This window comes from Peromyscus californicus, unplaced genomic scaffold (assembly GCF_007827085.1).
Source record: "Peromyscus californicus insignis strain IS unplaced genomic scaffold, ASM782708v3 Scaffold_6__1_contigs__length_162567912, whole genome shotgun sequence".
Classification (NCBI taxonomy): Eukaryota; Metazoa; Chordata; class Mammalia; order Rodentia; family Cricetidae; genus Peromyscus; species Peromyscus californicus.
This window is the reverse complement of record NW_026294584.1, coordinates 35,515,256-35,534,694: the sequence shown is the minus strand read 5'-3', so window position 1 is coordinate 35,534,694 and position 19,439 is coordinate 35,515,256. Positions and strand designations below refer to the sequence as shown.

At 40.1% G+C, this 19,439-nt stretch overlaps 1 protein-coding gene across 1 annotated transcript; it reads right to left on the bottom strand.

The window, feature by feature from the left end:
• Positions 1-7,245: 7,245 nt before the first annotated feature.
• Wnt16 (Wnt family member 16) lies at positions 7,246-18,477 on the bottom strand. Its single transcript, XM_052721311.1, has 4 exons — positions 18,055-18,477; positions 17,607-17,866; positions 15,447-15,733; positions 7,246-9,066 (listed from the first exon to the last, which is right to left on the bottom strand). The coding sequence occupies exons 1-4, from the start codon at positions 18,147-18,149 to the stop codon at positions 8,602-8,604; spliced, it is 1,107 nt and encodes a 368-aa protein (XP_052577271.1). The 5' UTR covers positions 18,150-18,477; the 3' UTR covers positions 7,246-8,601.
• Between the last annotated feature and the right edge of the window lie 962 nt (positions 18,478-19,439).

Sequence of the window (19,439 nt, the reverse complement as noted above, 5' to 3'; positions counted from 1 at the left end):
CTGGCCTGCAGGCACACATGCAGACAGAACTTTGTATGCATAATAAATAAATAAATCTTTAAAAAAAAAAAAAAAAAAGAAAAAGGAAGGAGGAACTAAGTGGATGGATATTGGGAAAATAAGAAAAATAAAGAGAATGCTTATATTAATTTTAATTTGGTTAAAGTTAAATTCATTTTCTTTTTGCTATATTTGTTTTTAAATAAATCAGCCAATATTTTGCAATTTTTATGATTTAGCTTGTGGTTTATACTTCAAAGGTCTACACAAATTATAGTGTGACCTCAAAATGGTGCGTTGTTCATTCTGTTCTGTCAACCCTCTCTCGTAATCCTCTTTAAATGAAAAAGAAGAGACATGCACTGTGTTCAGTGAGCAAAGCAGTTTAAATGGAAGGACATCCGACATCTTTTCAAGTCAGTACGAAAGAGGGGAAATGCTGGTTCACCCAATCTGCACTCAACCAATTACTTCCACCTCTTCAAATGCATATGGTGTGGAGCTGTAGAAGCCACGAATGGATTTTACCTTTTCTAAGGATTCTTTTCTTGTTCTTACCAGCATGGCTTTTCTACCACACACTTGGTTTTGATTGCCACATGCCAAATGACCAGTCAATCCCCACCTCTCAAATCCCTTCTGTCTCCTCCTATTATTCCTTCTTGAAACTCTTGGCACCCACCTGTCAAATCAAGAGTATGAGGGGAGGAAAAGCAGTCAGACTTAAGAGAGTTGCAGTTATTTGTTGCCAGGTAGTATAATGGAGCATCAAAGGACAGGATTGAGGCTGGGGAAGGCCCCCTGGGGAGTCTTAAGTCCTCCTCCAGTCCAGAAGGTACACCTTGAGAGCACTGTAGGGAGCACTGTAGGGAGGAAGGCCTTCTGTGGTGGTCAGAGGGAAAAAGGGTTGGTTAGCCCTGTGGTTAGGTAACGGCCGTGTTTCTGTTGGATTTGTCCCATAAGCATGTGATTAGCATGAGGAGAGTTGCCAGCGCATTGAGTTGACAGGTACTACTAGTTGCTAATACTAAACTCACTGTCCAGCTCTGCATCCGTCTGGCAGCATGGATGCACCGGACGTGGAGAGAACTTAGGACTGTATTAATCAAGATGTTCCAGTATCGGTGCAAGCTCCTAACATTTCATAGAATTAGCTTCTATTTGCTTGATAACCAGAGAGAAGAGGGCCTATGGCCTTAAAAGGGGAAATTCTGCAAGAGGAGATGGTATAGAGTATTGCTTAACACCACAGATGTGCCTGAGTGTGCCCTGTGTGTCCACTGGTTATGATGTGAACATTATCAATTTCCTGTAAAACATAGTACTAGAGTGTTTATGGTGCCAGTCAAATGACAAAATACTCATTAAATCCAGTTACTGTTATTAGCCACGCCTCTTGTAGACTTTTAGATGCAGAAAAGTTACCAAGTGTACATGGGAAGCTTACCAGTTCTACTAAGCCAGAAAGGAACCAGTCAGTGATGGGACAGTGATTTCATTAATGGATGAAATGCAGCTACACTTCAGGCCTTCCTTGATCTCCCAAGGCTCCGACTGACTTTCACATTCTATCTATCTCATTCATTACTCAGAATACCAAAGGCCATGTCACATGCAAAATCCAAGATTTAATTTCTTGCTATATGGTATTTCAAATCTAAAAAAAAAGGGGGGGGGCTCTGCTTACCAGGCTAGCTATGGATGAAAGTGTGAGGAACCTTGTAGGGAACACAGCCCTTGGTCCCCGCTCCTAACAACTGGCTGTAGGGCGGCGGGAGAGCATCAGGGATAGATAAGGAGACAAGGGGGCTCAGTTGCGGTTTCACTAGCATTTGCCTCTTGCTCAGAAGGGCCTATGAAGAAGGTTCTTGCCATCAGGATGGTCTAGGCAAAGGAGGAATCTTAAGTGGGGACTTTGACACTATTATTATTGCTATTATTGTTTGCTTTGGGGGATTTCCAAGTACATTTTCCACAATGTGTTAACTACCATTCAAGTGTGCTTTACCTTGCCTGGGAGACTGGTACCACTGGATACAGCTTAATATGAACAAACTCAACCTAGGGACAAGTGAAATCTCTGTCAAGTCCTGGCTTTCTTCATCAGCTGTAGCTCAGCAGTGAAATATGATGGCCCATTGTATGCCTACTACGAAACAAATGTCTTCTGTAAAGACATCCCTTCAAGCAGAGAAGGGTTAATACTCACTCCTGGGACTCAGGTTTTAACTGAGTCCAATGCGAATCTCAGTGTCTTACCTTAAAACTAAATGTCAAGTTTTGCATTTTGATTTGTTTATGCATGATGACATTAACATGGAAATCTGAATAATTTTCAAGTTCAGCTCCAACACTACTGTGCTTAGGTTTAGTTCTGTTTATTGGGGACCTGATTTGAGACCTTCATCCTTTGACAAGAACAGAAATGAACAGCAAGAATGTCTTGAGAGTTCAGTTCTGAGCATGGGAAAGATTTAAGAGTGAATCGTGTTGGACGCTGTCATCTGGATATGTTCAGTTCATGGTCAAGCCAGTAGTCAGTAGTGCTGGTAAGTTGGGAAGTCCAAGACTCCAGTGTAGGACGTTCAGTTGGTGAGTTTCCTTAGCTGGGAGGAATAGGATCTAGGTCCCTGCTCTAGAGAATGTGCTCTGCCCCCAATGATTTTCTGCTCTTCAGCAGGTAGAAGATGTGAGATACCAGATAAGTGAATAAAATTGGAAACTCTTGGTCAACATGAGTGGTCAATTATGTATTTTGCAAATACTGTCAAAATTCTATTATTATGGAAGTATTCTGGAGTAGGTTCCCTATGGTTCTAAATCCCAGGGCATGTTGGATATGGAACACAGTGGGAGGTATTGTGGCAAATAGAATTTTGAGGTTTCTATATTAAGTCAATGAAATTTAAAGTAGTATCTTGAGAAATAATAGGTTGGTTATTTGAAGAGAGAAAACATTTTTAAGTTGGCAAAAGGAAGAATTTCTCAAAATAATGAGATTTGGTTTTGTGAAATCATCCTAGACCTATACTCATTAAATGGAAGGAATGTCAGAGACTATGTATCCATCCATCCCATTGACTTCAGTTTTCCCATTTTGCAGTCTTAAAGTATGCTTTTTTTTTTTTTTTTTGCCCAAAGAGCTTGAGTAGAGCAAATATTAGTTTTCTGGAGAGCTTAAGATGTGGGAATGGTAGTGCATAGAACTAGTGAAGAGTGGAGATTATGTACTGAGAAAAAGGAGATCATTGATTTAATTTGTGTGTCCCCTCTGCTTGCCTTAGAGTTTAAGTTGTATTGAAATATTCAGTAAAACACGGTGATGGCCTTTGCTCATCAGAAAGACTCAACAGGGACACAGGTTTACCTTTTCTTATCATAGATACCAGAACTAGGCAGATAAACCTATATAGATGTATCTATAGAGTATGACCACAGCTGTCAGGTTGTTACTAATGTTTCTCAGCTGCTGTGGAGGTCAGTCACCCCTGGTGCTAGACCAGCCATTTAATGAAGAATAGACTGTCTTTATCCCGCGACATTTTGCTTCCAATTCTTACAAATCAGAGGCTTCCACTTACTGTGCTCATTCAAAAGACACATACGAACATTTGTTTGTGTCGACTCAATTCATATTTACTGCTGTGCTCTCTTAGAATCACTCAGAGGGCTAATTTCTCTAGCATTTCTTTTCAATGCTTTAACCTGGTACAAATCTGCTTCTGGTAGTTTTACTTTGTGAAGGTAAACCATTACAAACGACAAATGTTACCCATTTTCTAAAAAGAATGCCTTGTGAAGCAGTTGGCCCTAACCACATCAGCAAGGGTGTATTTATTTTATGCTGACATAAATTGCTTTGTTATTTCCTCAAGTCATTTCTTCTTGGAAGATTGATAGCTTCTTGAGTATTCCAACTGTTAGTGCTGTTGGGATCTAAAATAGAGGCTAGCTTCAATCACCTTGAACTCCTTAACCAAGTTTATATAACCAAACTATGAAGAAACATCTGTAATTTGACTCTATTTACAGAGCCCTCAAAGTCTTGACATGATGTAAACCTAGTCCACTGATGGTTTGGATACTGGGAGATGTACAGTAACACCGTGGCTGTGGATGGCACAGATGCCACTGGTCCATCCTGTGTGAGCATGGTTGGCTGCTTGACTGACAGTTATTATGCTTACCTCCCTCATCTGAGAAATGGAGCCACAGTAATGGTGTCTAATTTATGGAATTGTGAAGAATATGTGTGTGTGTGTGTGTGTGTATTCATACACATGCACATATAAATATATGAATGAATGAAATTTAATACATGTATACATATATATGTATGTATATGAATGATATTAATTTTGACCCATGACAGTACTACAACAAATGCTATCAAGGTGTTTACTAAAGTTATATTTTCGTTCAAAGGAAATGAGTCTCTCCCATCTTTCTCTGGTATCCCCTATATCCCCTTTCATGCTTTGACACAGCCCTGCTCTTTAGCCAAGACGTCTTACACTTGCAGCATAGTAAAATTGAAATTAAAACAAGAAGCAATACAACTTGACTTTCCTTAGAAAGGCTTGTCTTGGGGATTATTTGTGGTACTTAGAGAAAGAATTTGAACTTTTCTTTCATCAGAATAGCTTAGCAGATCATAGCGCTCTGAGTTAAGGAACTAATTAACTAGTGGCTTGTTTTCCAGTCTTTGAGCACTTATGGGAGGTGATACGAAAACTAGCAACCCACAAAGAGTCGGCCCTTGTGCTTCTATGCCTCTCATTTAGTAAATAATAATTTGGTTGAATCTTAAGGGTCACAGTTGAATGTTCAGTACTGATCTTAACAGTAGAAATAACTGTTCATGTCAGTACTAACAATGCGTCAGAAAATGTGTGTTTCCAAAATATGTACTGTGAGTATCACATGGTTCTAAAGCTGCAAGGACATGTCATATCAGGGCATGTAAACATATATAATGACATGTCCTTATTCTTGGTATCATGTATAGTTCCTTAAACTATGGAACTAAGCAAATAGCATCCAAATTGGGAGTAGGGAATACTGTGTTTGTTTATACTCAAAAGAATGAATAGGTTCTATAGTGTACTGATATCAGAGAAATGCTTTCCATATTCCTAAAGCAGAGGTTACAGATGTTATTGTTTTTGTTATTTTTTATTTTATTTTTTTTAAAGATAGAGTCTCACCATGTAGCCCTGGCTAGATTGGAACTCTCTATATAGACCAGGCTGACTTGGAATGCACAGAGATCTGCTTGCCTCCACCTCTTGAGTGTTGGAATTAAAGGTGTGTGCCACCATACCTGGTTTATTTTTCCTTAATTTGATTTTAAGATGATCCATTGTCTCTTATAAGTACCAAATCAGAAAAAAAAAGCTTAAACTCTTCAGTTGAAAAATAATACCTTAGTGGAACTGCTCCCACAGACATAGGCCACAGTCTTTGGGTTTGCTCTGTGTGGCTGTAAGTTCTGTGTGAGGCCAGACACTGCCAACACATCACTAGAACTAGGCATGGTGGTCATTCTTGGTCCCTTTCCGGGCAAATTAATACCCTGGTTTTCCTCTACACATAATCCTCTCCTCTCTACTCTCAAACTGCCTGAAGGAGTTGGAGTCCAAACTTACTGCTGGACTCAGGTTGTCACTAGACAGATAAGAAAGAGCACCTGTTGCCCACCCCTAACTCGGCTTAGATATATGCACGTTTAACCAGTCAATGCTAACATCAACTCAAATCTTTGCCCGACCTTCTGGGAAGGAAACTTGCCCCTATCTTTGGTGTACAAAACAAGAAAATGACCTCTGTTTTTCCCTAGAAGGTAAGGTTTGCAAATGTGGTGGCCATGTGACCAAGAGAAGCAGAGATGGAACTGCCAGGGTTGCAAGAATTTGAGGCACACAGCTCCAGAGCCTGGCATTCAGGACAGTGGCAGAAATCAGCTGAAAGCAATGGGGAGACCTGAACCTAAGGACCATGGTGGACACTTACTGATAACGCTACCTCCGATTGAGTTAAAATTGTGAAATTTTCAATTTCTGAGTGAGCATGGTTCCTTTAATGTCTAAGTCAGTCTAGTCTGCCTTTGTTGTTATTTGCAACATAAAGATAGATAGGTGAAAAACTGAAGGATAATTGCAGGGGTGGTGTCAAAGGTAAGAAGGTAGAGAATCTAGAGCCAGCATGGGAGTGAGAAATCCCTCCTTGGTATCCTCGAAAAGTCAGCCAAGTGGGCGTTGGGTTTTTAAAGCAATGGCTGGAGTTACCAGCTGTTAGTGAATCAGAGGTTGACTGATTCTCAGTCAGCTGATAGCATAATACGAGAAGTTTTCTAGTAAGTAGGGTAAGCAGTTAATGCCCTATAGTCTTTCTCTTTTAAAGTAAAAGAGTGATTATTTTCAGTGCAGATAAATTAGTTACTTTGCAAAAAGAGCATGAGAGTACCTCACCCCACATTATAGTCAGAGAATAACAAGGAATGGGAGCAATTCTTTCAAATTAGCATGGCATTTGTTCATTTGCCATGTCCATATTTCTCTTAAGCAAATGGTCACTGTTAGACTTTAAGGGTCACAATGAAATGTTCAGTCTTGATTTTTTTTAACAACAGAATTTGAGATATCTTCCATAGGTTTGCTTTTCAAATTGTTGCTCAATATTGGTTTAAAAAAATAATAGGAAATAGATTAAAATCTTTCATAAATACCTTATTAATAAAAAATATTATTTCTTGTGTCCATTCTGAGCTTAGAAAAACTATTTTTCCATATAATTCTAAATTATTTAACAAAGTGTGAAAATGTAAACATTTACATAAAATATAACCTTAAATACAGCCCTGTGATGTTTCACTAGGTATCTTGTGAAATATAAACGTATATATATATATATATATATATATATATATATATATATGATATTAAAACAAGACAGAGGGGTTGGGGATTTAGCTCAGTGGTAGAGCACTTGCTTAGCAAACACGAGACCTTGGCTTTGATCCAAAAGAAAAAAGAAAAACAGCACTCAACATTCAAATGGAAAGGCAACATTACGTAAAATATATGTTACATAAAATATAATAAATACCCAGGGTATCAAGTTCACCATTATTCTGGCTTAGATTCCTCTTCCCAACTAATACCTTTACTATGAAATTTATTATAACAAAGCAGAGAGAAGGTTGAAAAGAGAATTCAGTTATCTGGCTATCAAAATAACACAATCTTTAATATTTTATAACATACTTTAATCTATGGCATAGAAAACTGTCATTTTCAAAACAATCAGGGATACACAGAGAAACCCTGTCTTGAAAAACCAAGGAAAAAAACAGTTTTGTTTTTCTTAAAAGAAGAAAGAAAGCTGTCATTTTGGCAAGAAATACACATCCAGGCAACTGCCTCAGTTATCTTCCTTTTCAATGTTGTTAGAAAGAATTAGTGGTATGAAAAAGAAGACTATTCTTACTTCTTGACATAACCTTATTATTCTAGCACTCTAAGACTTTAACAATAAATGTCTTTAATTCTTAGTATATGTCACATAAGTTAAATACTATATTTACAAATTATAAAACTTTTAAAGCAAAAATACTATACAAAATACTGTCTTTACATAATTAAGGGGCTTTATCTCTTTTCTCCCATTTTTCTCATATCTTTTTAAGAATCTCATCTCCCAGTATTTCACAGCTGAATTTTTAATGGTAGAAACCGGTCTACAACAAAAGCATAATTTAATCTAAAGATTAAAAGTGAGATGAACTTTACAGAGTTTTTTTTTCCTTTCACTCCTTAGACGAATCCTCTTGGTTAAAGGCACTTAAAAATCCAATTCATGCTTCACTTCTTACATTTTGATTTTTTTCATTACTTAACATCTTTAAAAATACTTTAAAGGGACATTGTATCTCTTAGTGAGGATTCTTTCCAGTGGCTCTTCTTCTGCAGTCTGGGAAAGCATAAAGCAAGCCCCTGTCCCATAGTTCATTTCCAGCCTCTTCTGTCTATGCACAAACACTTAGTATAATTAATTCTATCAAAATACTGAGGAAAACTGCAAATCGTGTATACTGTTCCTTGCTCCTTTAAGAGATGTCTTTTAAAAAAAAAATGATAGCTGTGCAAGCACCATGACTGATTTCTCTGTCTGTGTCCCTGGTCTAGGCCCTTATCCTAAGCCTGGACCAGGTCTCTGGGATAAGGGCTTTTTGCTTTCTTTCTTCCTTTCTCTTCTTTTCTTTTCCTTTCCTTTCTTCTCTCTCCCTCCTTCCCTCCCTTGCTATCTCCCTCTCTCTCTTTCTATTGCTTAGGGGACAGATTGATGTTCCCTATATGTCAATATCTATTCCCAAAACCATCCAAAGGTGACTGCCAACCTTTTCAACGTTAGAATCCCAGGCAGTCCTCACATCATCTTGTGATTGGATGTTTCTCAGAAAGAAGAAATCGCAGACTGGCCCAGGGATCTGCAATTGCGTTGCACGCAGTGACTTCTCCAGCCCTGCACAGTAGGGGGCGCCCTCCAGATTGCAACCGTTGGTTGCTACTGCGGAGTCTCATGCTAGGCTGGATGGAGAGGTTACTTACAAGTGTGGACGTCAGTCATGCTTTCACACCTCCTGCAGCGGACGTAGCAGCACCAGATAAACTTACACTCACACCTCTCCACGTGCCTGACCACGTGGGTGTTGTAGCCTCGGCCACAGCAGAGGAGGTTGCAGCCATCCGCACCTCCGGATGTACGGTTGCACTCTCTGCCCTGGGTCCCAGGAATACCCAGTTTCTTGTTCTCCACACAGTAGTTGGGAGACTTATGAACGTACAGCAGGTCGTCATTGTGAATGGGTGTCTGTCTCTGATCTTTTTCTCTCCTGCGCATTTTCCTCTTGGTTTTGTCTGAAATCTGGATGCTGTTCTCATATTTATCCTTTAAAAAATGCCCAATCTTTTCAAAAGAAGACATAGTTTTCCAGCAGGTTTTCACAGCACAGGAGCCAGAAACTCCATGGCAGCGGCAGTCCACAGACATCAACTTGGCGACAGCCTAAAACCGACAAGGATTGTGTTCAGATGTCATTTGTGCTGTTTTTCATTCAACACCAGAAACAGTTAACCTAGCCACCCGAGTTTCTTGCTCTTTCCTCCGTAAAAATGATGGCTTGAACATAAACCATCTTTAAGGTTGTTTAGAGTTTAAATATTTTGTCATTTATTTCTGTCTAAATGTTTTGAGTCTCCATAGAAAACTTTCCCATACTACATTAAAAACACTAGGGGTGGTACAGGACAGTGGGCTACCCTTGAGTGCTGCCAAGCCTGAAGACCTGAGTTGGAACCCTGGGAAACCACATGTTACAAGGAGAGAACCAGTTCCCCGCATGGCACCACACGTGCACCATGGCATAACTCCCTATACTAAATAAATAGTTACATAAAAACTGTAAAATAAATTTTACTATCAGGACAGCCACTTTTACTACTTACCAAAGATGATCTGAAATCTCGTAGGGAAAAGTACTCTTATTTCTAATACCTCAAGCGTTTGGTGGTGAGGAAGGATGCTGGTGCTTGCCTGTATGTTTCTGATACCACTTAAAGTCTTGCCATTCAAAGTATGGTTCATGGACCACCAGCTCCAGCATCCCTTGTAAGAAATGTTGACAACCCTGCTCTTAAGCCAGATATACAGAATGAAAACTACATTTTAAACCAGAGCCCCAGGTGATTATCATGCAAAGCACTAACAGGGTAGTTGACATGACTTTCACAGTACACACAGAAACATCAGAAGAGTTTTCCTAGTAACCAGTTCTCAAACCCGTGGAATCTGATTGGCTGGAGTGAGCTGCCTATATGATAAGGTGGCACCCTGCGGCGACAACACCTGTTGGTTGACTCTATTAAGTCTTCCTAGGTTCGATCTATAATTAACTATAGAGTTAATTACGTCAGGGGGTAAAGGGGAGTGAGAACATGCTATGCCCTGGCCACAGACCACACAAGAAACCCTACCTCAAGTTAGAGCATCTAAGGGAGAAGGAGCCACGGTGCAGCGGCTGCTGACAAGTTCTTCCGCTTTTCTGGAAAATTAATTGAAAACATAGCTCCTATCCTTACTGGATCAATAGCATTATATTAACCCAAAAACTAGAAAGAGAATAAAGTGCCTATAATCACAACCTTTGGTAGATTGAGGCAGGAAGGCTGTGAACTTGAGGCTAGCCTGGGCAACATAGTGAGCCCAGGCCAGCCTAGGCTGCAGAGTGGGAACTTTCCTGAAGAAAAGGAAAAGACGGCCATGTTTATGTAATTTTAGATTCATTTCTAAGTGCTGAGCTCAGTTTATCCAACCTGGAGCACTAACCAAGCTTACACACACTTGTACCAGCCCATTGTTTGAGGTGTGGGAAGGTCTATATGCTCCTGTCCTTGATAAAGTTAGAGTAAAAGTTAAGATGAAATTTTCAATAACAATCTAGAGAGTTCTAAAATTTTAGGTCTCTAACCTCTTACATGTCAATATTGCTTCCTGCAGTCCCCAGACGATGGCAGAGCAGATGAATAAATCGTCAGGATTAGTTGTAGAGTTGACACTCTGTCAACATGCTGGGCAAATGAAAAATGAAGCTACCCATTCAACAACTTGAAAATTATGCATATACTGTCATGAAAGAAGTTTAAATTCCACTTACAGTTCTTATCAAAACTACAAAATAACCAAGACTTTATTACTATTGATATATCTGCAGAATGGCATTTTCTAACATTCTCTGAACAGTCTAACCACACAGACTATTTCAAACAAGTAATATTGTGTTGCAGCCTTAAATGAGAACATGTGATATTGATTTGTACAATTTTTAATACTTAGTAGCATTTAAAACAATCAATAGAACAGCATTAAATCCTGTCCTTCCTAGAACATAGGACATAACTATTTTTATTCACAAAACTTCAAAACTAATAAATGTGTCTATTTCCTAACAACACAGGGCAAAAACACCCTATGGTGCCACAAGAACTTTATTACATAAAGTACGACACGAAGATGACCTGATTCATGGTTTTTGTTATTCACAAAAGCCTTGTTTCTTTAAGAGGTCTATGTGCAGACAAATGTTTAAAAACAATGCAGTCTGGCCACCTTTGTTCATATTTTAAGTGCCAAAGGATATGGGGGGAGGGAAAGAGCTCAATCAACGTAGGTAATAAAATAAATTGTCCGAGAAGCCCCAGACCCGAGAGCAAGTGTGTGTTTAAACCAGATCAGCGTTCCTGATAGTCATCACTCAGTGATTTAAAGCTGCCTTCCCTCCTGATCATGACTGAGAGCCCAACTTCCTTTTTTTAACCAGTTCAGACATGGGCGCTGTTGGTTTGCAAAGCGCAAGAGACAGAGTAGACGCAGTTTCAATGACACCGCACTCACTCACACAAGTGGTTTTAACTCATCCTCAGTGGTTAACCTGAGGAGGAAGAGGAACAAAAATCACCCTCGTGAAGAAAAGACATTGTCGGAGGGTCAGTGGTCCTGGAAGACCTTGAGCCAGCAGGACTCTCCTCCAGCTTCATCATAACTCCCCCAAACAGCATGAGTCCACCAAACTGCTGCACAATTTGAAAGAATAAAAAGAGGCTTGCAAATTCAATTTGTCACCTACTAAGCTTATACTAGAAGTTTGAAGGATTTTCTTACTCTAGAAAACAATTCTTTTTAAATATTGGAGTTGATAATTTTCCAGTATTATGTTTTTAAGCTTTTAGTTCTATGACTTTTGATCAAAAGTGGCCAGAGCAGAAGTAGAAGAAGATAATATTTTTTTAATAGATGTGACATATATTATTTTTCTACCCCAGAATTTATATATATAAATGAACTTCAAGAAGAAGAATCTCAAGCATTCCACATACAATTTGAATGACGATGTCCCCATAATACTCCAAGGATATAACTCAGAATTAAAGTGGAGCAATCTAGTTGCTGCTTGGAGAATTTTATGAAATGTGGAGTTTCGGGATAGACACATACACACAGGGTTTAACTTTGCCGACGTTAGTGTTTCTTAGAGCACATTTTCATAAATCATGTACTTGATCTGGTTTTATAGCAAGAAATTCTTTTCACTTAATATATAGTTAATGAACAGATACTTAGTTGTGATTCCAATTTTATAGAAAAATAAACAATGTGGTTAAGACACTTGTCTTACATAAATTGGTGATATATGATATAAAATCTTCATAACTCAGCAAGATAATGTTAGAAAAACAGAAAAACGAAAGTGGAAAATATAAGTGTATTTAAAAATATTCCAAGAACTCTCCAAAATGTGTATTCTGCATCTTTTCTGCTAGGGTTCTTAATTAATGTTAAAAAGCTAGTGTGAGCCGCAGTGGTGGCTCTGATGTTTTCTGGTAACTGGAAAAGAGAATAGCAACCGAATGAATTGTGTGTGGTTATGGGAAAATTCCTCTCTCTCCTCTAGTTGAGTTGTTAAGGTTTATAACGACGTCAACAGAGGAATGTTTTGTTAACTATTGCAAACAGATGTGCGCACTTTGGTGGAATAGTGTAAAACTATGGGAGAGCAATTAGGAAGGTGGTATTTAATCTACAGGGTTCCTCATGGAAGTTTTGGGTCGATATGTTTCTAATGAAGTGAAATGGGAAAACGTATCATTGGAACTCAGTGCAAAAACAGATGCCGCGTAAGAAATGATTTAAGGACTAATTGCCTCACAATTTTGAGTCAAAGGTAATGCTGTGGGCAGAGACTGTTTTCTACATTTTGCTTTATCCAAACTTTACTAGGAATGACCACATTCTGTAACCAACATTTCATCCTGTCTGCCATTGGAGGATCTGTTTAACTTAAAAACTCTGTGAGTTAAGATTGGATGGGTGTGTGTGAAGGATTCCTATTCCTCTGACCCATTTTGTCCCTTTCTATCCCAAAATACATTTGAACCTGCTGAAAAGCAAAACACAGTTGTGTTGTTCAACTACTTATAAATATTCTTGAAACAGGTCAATGAAAATTTGGGGTCTGCCCTTCCCACTTTGTTGAGTTACTCATAATAAAACAAATTATGGGGTAGGAAAACTTAAAAGTTTATGAGGTAGACATGGTAAGAATGGAAATATTTTAAGCACACCAAAAGAAATACCCATAAATATTCCAAGTCACATTATTCCCAGAAGTTCTGCCCCTGGAAGACATCACATCATTCTCGTAGCCAATCACCGCCCAGCAACATTATTCTTGGAGTCATAACTTTAGGAATGGTGTCAGAAACCAAGTGGGAATCAGAGTATTTAAGGTCAGTGGTTAGAAAATCATCTATCCTGCTCACAGTGCTACTAAGCGCCAGTACCCACATTTCTCTGAACGCTTTCCTACATTTTGAGTTTGGGATTTTGAGACTAGAAAAACCAACTCAATTGAATGCAGACCTTAAACTTTACTCAGACAAATATGCCTGACAGATCAAAATCATAATGGCCAATATTAAAAATTGAATCGGTTTCTTGTCCGTGTCAGAGAAACCTCCTTTTTGTTTATTTAGACTTTTTTTTTTAAAGCTAGCAGTGGAAAGAAAAATATGAAAATATTTTGAATTAGAATACTTCCCAAGAAAAGACTAACAAAAACACCCATGTATTACCCTCAAAATAACCAGGTAAATGTTTTGTAATATTTTAGGATTCCATCTAGAACAATGTGAGGCAAAAGCTTCAGTAAGAGAAGCTGAAATTTGCACAAAATGTGCACCTCTGTATGGGCTGAATTGTTCTTTGCTAATACAGAAAAATAGCAAAAATCTATGTAAAATGGAGAAATTGAGGTTTTTTTCCCTAGCCAATAGTATATTGTATTAAAATTGATGCAGATCAAAAAACCAAAATCAAAATGTAAATAACTGTTTAAGACCAATATTAAAAATGATAGAGCCAAATATAGCTACCTAATTTGAAAACACATAAGATGTAATAAAACTGATGTTATTAATAAAACTAAATTTTCTTTAATACACATGTTTTAGGTTTTCATAAGCTCAGACACAACGATATTTATTTAAGAGTTAATCATAAGATGAACTTCTGAGTTTTGTTTTTTGGTTAAATTTTTAAATCACTATTAAACCTTTTAAGAGTGATGAATAATGAATACTTAAGTAATTGTTTTCTCAACTTTTAAACAAATATAGTGATTTGGTGTACCCTGATGTTTTCCTTGAGCTTAATGCTAGAGCTTAAAAGAACATATGCTAATTGCATTTCCTTCTTTCATATTAAAATGCTATACATAATAAATATTTCTTTATTTAAATTCAATCAACATCTCATTCTTACTTTCACAATGAAAAACCCCAAGGGAAAAAAAGGTATATACCTAACTGTGGTGCAGAATAAGAGCAATGTTCGTGAAATCAAATAACTTTTCTGACGCTCCTAAATAAAAGTAGGGAAAACTTGCGTAACCTATTCATTGATTTTCTTCTGTTCTATTTTGCCTTTTTGAACTGCATATTCAAGTTGAACAGAACTGTAAATGAAAACTTGAGGAGTTACGGGTGATATTTGACTGAGTCTTCTGGCTTTTTGTATTTTAAATGAGGGCAGTTAAACAAAACTGGCTAGGACTTCCAAGCATTGTGAATGAGCCCCATTATTCACTTGCCAAAAAATGTAAAAAAACAAATGCAACATATACTTTAACTATTCCTAAGAGATGCTGCAAATTGTCTGAATTTACTTCAGGAGGATGTGGCAGATTGTGACAACAACATTGGGACCCTGACAGGTTATTGGAAATTCAAAATAATATGTGTCTTGAAAAGTTTATTACGGCAGAAAATATGTATTCATAAAAATGTTACAGTCTTTTAGGAAAGGTACCGTGAATTGCCAAACAATTCAACAGTGTTTTAGAATCCAAACTTTATTGTACCAATAGTCAGTAATGTAAACATATAAAAACTAAGTAGGGTACACACATATTTCTTGTTAAGAAACAATTTTAAAACCAGAATTCATAAAGGAGTTGACTAGGTGCTAGGTCCTTACATTCATCTCCTCTCAACCTATCTTTAATATAGCTATATTTTAAAATGTCTTTACCTTTAATACAGCCATAGCTTTATATTCATATTCTTTTATAGTCTTAAATGAACTTTATAAAATTAACAATTTTACATAAAACGTTTGCTTTACCAAAAAAAATATAAATAGTGGTTGCACATTCCCTAAGAGAGCTTACCAACGCAGTCAATACACACTCATGAAATGATACATACCTATTTATTTCTTATACTGGCAGTGTTTGGTTTTAAAATCATTGGCATGGATTCACCCAGAAGCACTGACCCCAAGTACTAGTTACCCGATGACGTTGGCGTCTTACTCGATTCTCCAGTACGTACCTGCCTTCCCGCTTCGTTGTTGTGCAGATTCATGGCCAGCAGTACTTTGCTCTCTTTTCCTGTGGTGTTGCTGATGGGGAAATCTAGAAACTTTCTGCTGAACCACATGCCATACTGGACATCGTCGGAGCATCCCCCCCAGTGCCAGCCTTCACTTGGTGAGCCACCATTTTGCAAGGTGGTGTCACAGGAACATTCTGTCATGTTTCCGGCACTGCATGACCTGGTTACAGAGTGCACCAGTCCTGCAGCCATGACGGCATAAATGAAAGCTGTCTCCTTGGTGCCTAGGGAGAAAACATTTGATAAATTGCAGAGCCGTCATTATCTGCTGAAATTCAGTCATAAAGCCTCTCACTCACTGTCCTAGGAGGCAATCAGTTTTTCAAGTGTTCACAATGGATGCCGTAATGAATGAATATTGGAATTATTGAAATAAAGGAAACCTACTATTTTAGACTTAAGAAAAAAACAGCATTATTTTTCAGGATTCCATATTATGGAATGTCACATGCCATATTGTCACCCACTCTCCTCATATATTAAAATTCATGCTTGTTTTTAAAATGTGTAACCCTCAATAGTACCTGTCTTAGTATTTCAGACAGTAGTAGCTCATTAGTATATGCTGAATGTAAATCCTTTGCATGGACAATGTAAATGGGAACCAAAAGGGAAACAGATTCCTTATCTTTTTTTCAAAGTGGGCTGCAGTCACAAAATAAAAATGGAAAATTTTGATGTGATTTTTCTTTGAATAGACAAGATGAGTCAGAATGCAAGCTAAAATTAACAAAAATCAAGACAATTGGTTGGTAAATATTCCATTCCTTTCACATTAGAGATATGATTTGAAAAGGGGAGAATATAATGAAGATCACTGATACTAAGAAGCTAACATTTTATGCAGCACAGCTAACCTTATAGTCATAAAACTAACGGAAAGAAGATAATTGCAGACTTGCAAAAAGTCGAATTGTTGTGGCAAAGTATCCTATTTTGAAACAGTTGCATTTTGCACTCTGTCAGTAGAGTTGGCGTTAAAATCTTTGAAATCAAAGTCCCATTAAGACATTCATAAAATAAAGTAGAAAGGACTCAGCAGGCGAGCTTTTTTTTTTTCTTTCCAGATGTTTAGATTGGAATAGAAACAGTTTCACTCACGCCCATTGTCCAATAAACCTCTTCAGCAGTGAATGCTTCTGCATCCCAGCAACTGCTTAGGACACATCATTTTTTTCTTTCTTACTTTTCTTTCTTTCTCCTCCAGCCTCTTACCCTTCACTCTCAACCCCCAGGCCAGGGATCTCTATCTGCAGCACTTGTCAGCCAAAACTCAGAGCTGGGAAGGAGAAGCTCTGGGGAGGTGCATGCAAAAACAGAGTAGAGACTGGTCAAAGGTTCTGGACGAACGAACGGAAACGAACTTTAAAAAACGACAACAGCGCATCTTTCAATGCCTCGGGCCTAAAACTCTGTGACTCTGCTAATATTCCGGGAAGCATCCTGGCTCCGAGGACCGTTATCCTTGCTAAGACGCCACGCACGTGGAAGAACTTTTTTTTTCACTGAACTTTCCCGTACCGCGGAAAATGCGCCCAGTTAGGGAGAGATGGAAGGAACAGAAAAACCAGGGGAAGCAAAAGAAGTCGCGCTCAGGTGACAGTCCCTTTAAAAATCACCATTGTGCACTAACCCTGGTGTTTCCAGGAGTCAATAAAACGTGAGGCTGTCCTTCAATTAGCCACTTGTCTACAGCTCTGTGCACACAGAGCTGCTTAAATCAAAGCAGATGCGGCAGCAGCATTCCCGGCTGCAGACCTCATGTTTGTCCAGCTGGTCACCCACGGAGCGGGGCGCCACGGGGTCCGAGGGGTCGACGGGGTGGGGACTCATAGTTTTTCTGCAACTTTGGCAGGGGCCACGGGAAGGACAGAGAACTGCAGCCCCTCTAAGTGTCACTGTCACTCTGTCGATCTGGGGTGTCCCTCTCTAGGGCTGCACCTGCATGCTGGGGTCTGGCCCCTGTCGCCCCCGTTTCTCTATTTGAAGATCTCGCGAGCACCGGATGGTGCAGTCACTATTCACTCTATCGAAGGCACTAGCAGAAAAGTTGTCGCTTTCTATGTCCCGCCAACCCCAAGGGTCCCGGTGACTCACCGCTACTTAGCTCATAGCCAAAGAGGGGACTGGTGGCGAGCGAGGCGGAGGTGGCGGTGGCAGTGGCGGTGGCGACCATGCAGTTCCACCTCTCGTGTCGGAACTGGCTCCTGCACTCCTGAATGCCCAGGCGGGCGCCCTCGCGGATGCTAGGCAGCAGGTACGGTTTCCTCTTGCACAGCTCCTTCTGGCGGCTGTTCAGAGGCAAGCCAGCGCAGCCCAGCTTCTCCGGTACCCCAAAGGAGGCAATGCCCAACCACCTGTAAGACACGGCGCCCCTGCGGTAAGTCCCCCACTCCCTGCCCTCCACCCCTACCCCAGATGCATTAGGTCGGCGGTCCGAGGGCCTCGGCTCCTCCTCCCCTGGCCTCAGTTGAAAGTTCCCTGGCACGGGTCACCCCTTTGGCCACCTACCTACCCTTCATACCTCCGCAGAGCCCATACTCACATCCAGTTGCCCTGGGTTCCGCAGGGGAAGAGCGAGAGCACGGCTGCCCACAGCGCACACAAGCTGGGCAGGGCCAGGAGCGCCGCTCTGTCCATGGCCCATGCATGGAGTCCCCCAGCCCCGGCCACTCCTCTCCTTTCCCCTCTCTCCGGAGGCCCGCAGGGCCTGAGGTCAGTTCCTTAGCACCCAGTTGTTCCTTGCTCTCTTTCTCCTGGAAGGTAACATTAAAAAGGGCAGCAAGGACAGAGACCACCAGCAGTCCCCCAGGCCCCAGCAGGATGAGGTGGAGAAAGGAGCCTAAGGTCCTCTCGCGCAGAGGTGGATATGAGCTGGTGATGCCGGAGCGTCCCTCACATTCCAAGGTGAGAAACTTCTGCTGGTGTCTCTGTGTCTCCATCGCCCCAGGCTTCTCCTCGCATCTCCTCCCCCGACCCCGCCTGGCGCCTGATTGGCCCAGCAGCAGGCCCGTAGCTCACCATCTGGAAACCTCCATCTCTCATTGGCTAACAGTGGGCTCTGCGGGGGGCGCTCTTGGGCTGAGCCTCCGCGACTGTCTGACTAGACCTGGGAGTGTCATGACCTTTCCTCCTGTCACATTGTCCTTAGAGGAGGTCACTGTGAGACTGAATCAATCTGAAGAGCAAAGAAGTGATGGGCATTTCAGTCTTAGCATCCTTGGGTGAAAATGTAGCTGCTTTACCCAGCCACATCTGGATTTATCCTCTGAGTAAAAAGGATTAAGGCGCGTGGAGGATGGGGGTGGGGGGCACCTCGCCTTTCTTTCCTGTACTTCTCCCTGGAGAATTATCTTTTTAAAGTCAACAGTTGGTACAAAAAAAAAAAAAAAAAAAAAAAAAAAAAAAAAAAAAAAGCTGATCTTTCGACACCTAACTTGAGGTCCTCCTTGGCCGCAGAGTGGATAGGTGAGAAGTTGTCAGGGCTGTGTTGCTCGTCATTTAGATACGTATTTGTTTTCAGCATAGCATCAAATCTGCCGTATTTTAATTGGGTTCTGTGATGGCTTTTCCCATTTGTCTTATTTCTGTAGCTTTTGAGAGCCTGGTCTATCCCAAGCAAAAATGGTAAGGAGACAAATAAATGAGAGCAGACAAGGGAATTCCAAACTGATTGAGGGTGGTTCCTGCCCTTCCCTTCTGACGCGCACTGACACCCCAGGAAGAACTCACACTGCGCTCCTGCTACGGGTTGAAAACAACAGCAACAACGACAAAAACAGAAATACTGCGCGCCATAACTGCATGCCCAGGCCTATGGAAGTTTGTAGAAATAAGACTCCTTTCCACAATCGTAGAAACGAGTCAGGCAGACAAATCCAAGGCCAGATAAATTCTGATTATCGGTAATGGAGATTATAGGTAAATGGT

Excerpts from the sequence above, each read along its gene's own strand:
- Wnt16 (XM_052721311.1), bottom strand. The coding sequence starts at position 18,149 with ATGGACAGAGCGGCGCTCCTGGCCCTGCCCAGCTTGTGTGCGCTGTGG. Across the intron at positions 15,734-17,606 it reads TGGCTATGAGCTAAGTAGCG|GCACCAAGGAGACAGCTTTC; the intron begins GTGAGTCACCGG and ends TTTTCTCCCTAG. Across the intron at positions 9,067-15,446 it reads ACAACGAAGCGGGAAGGCAG|GCTGTCGCCAAGTTGATGTC; the intron begins GTACGTACTGGA and ends TGTCGGTTTTAG.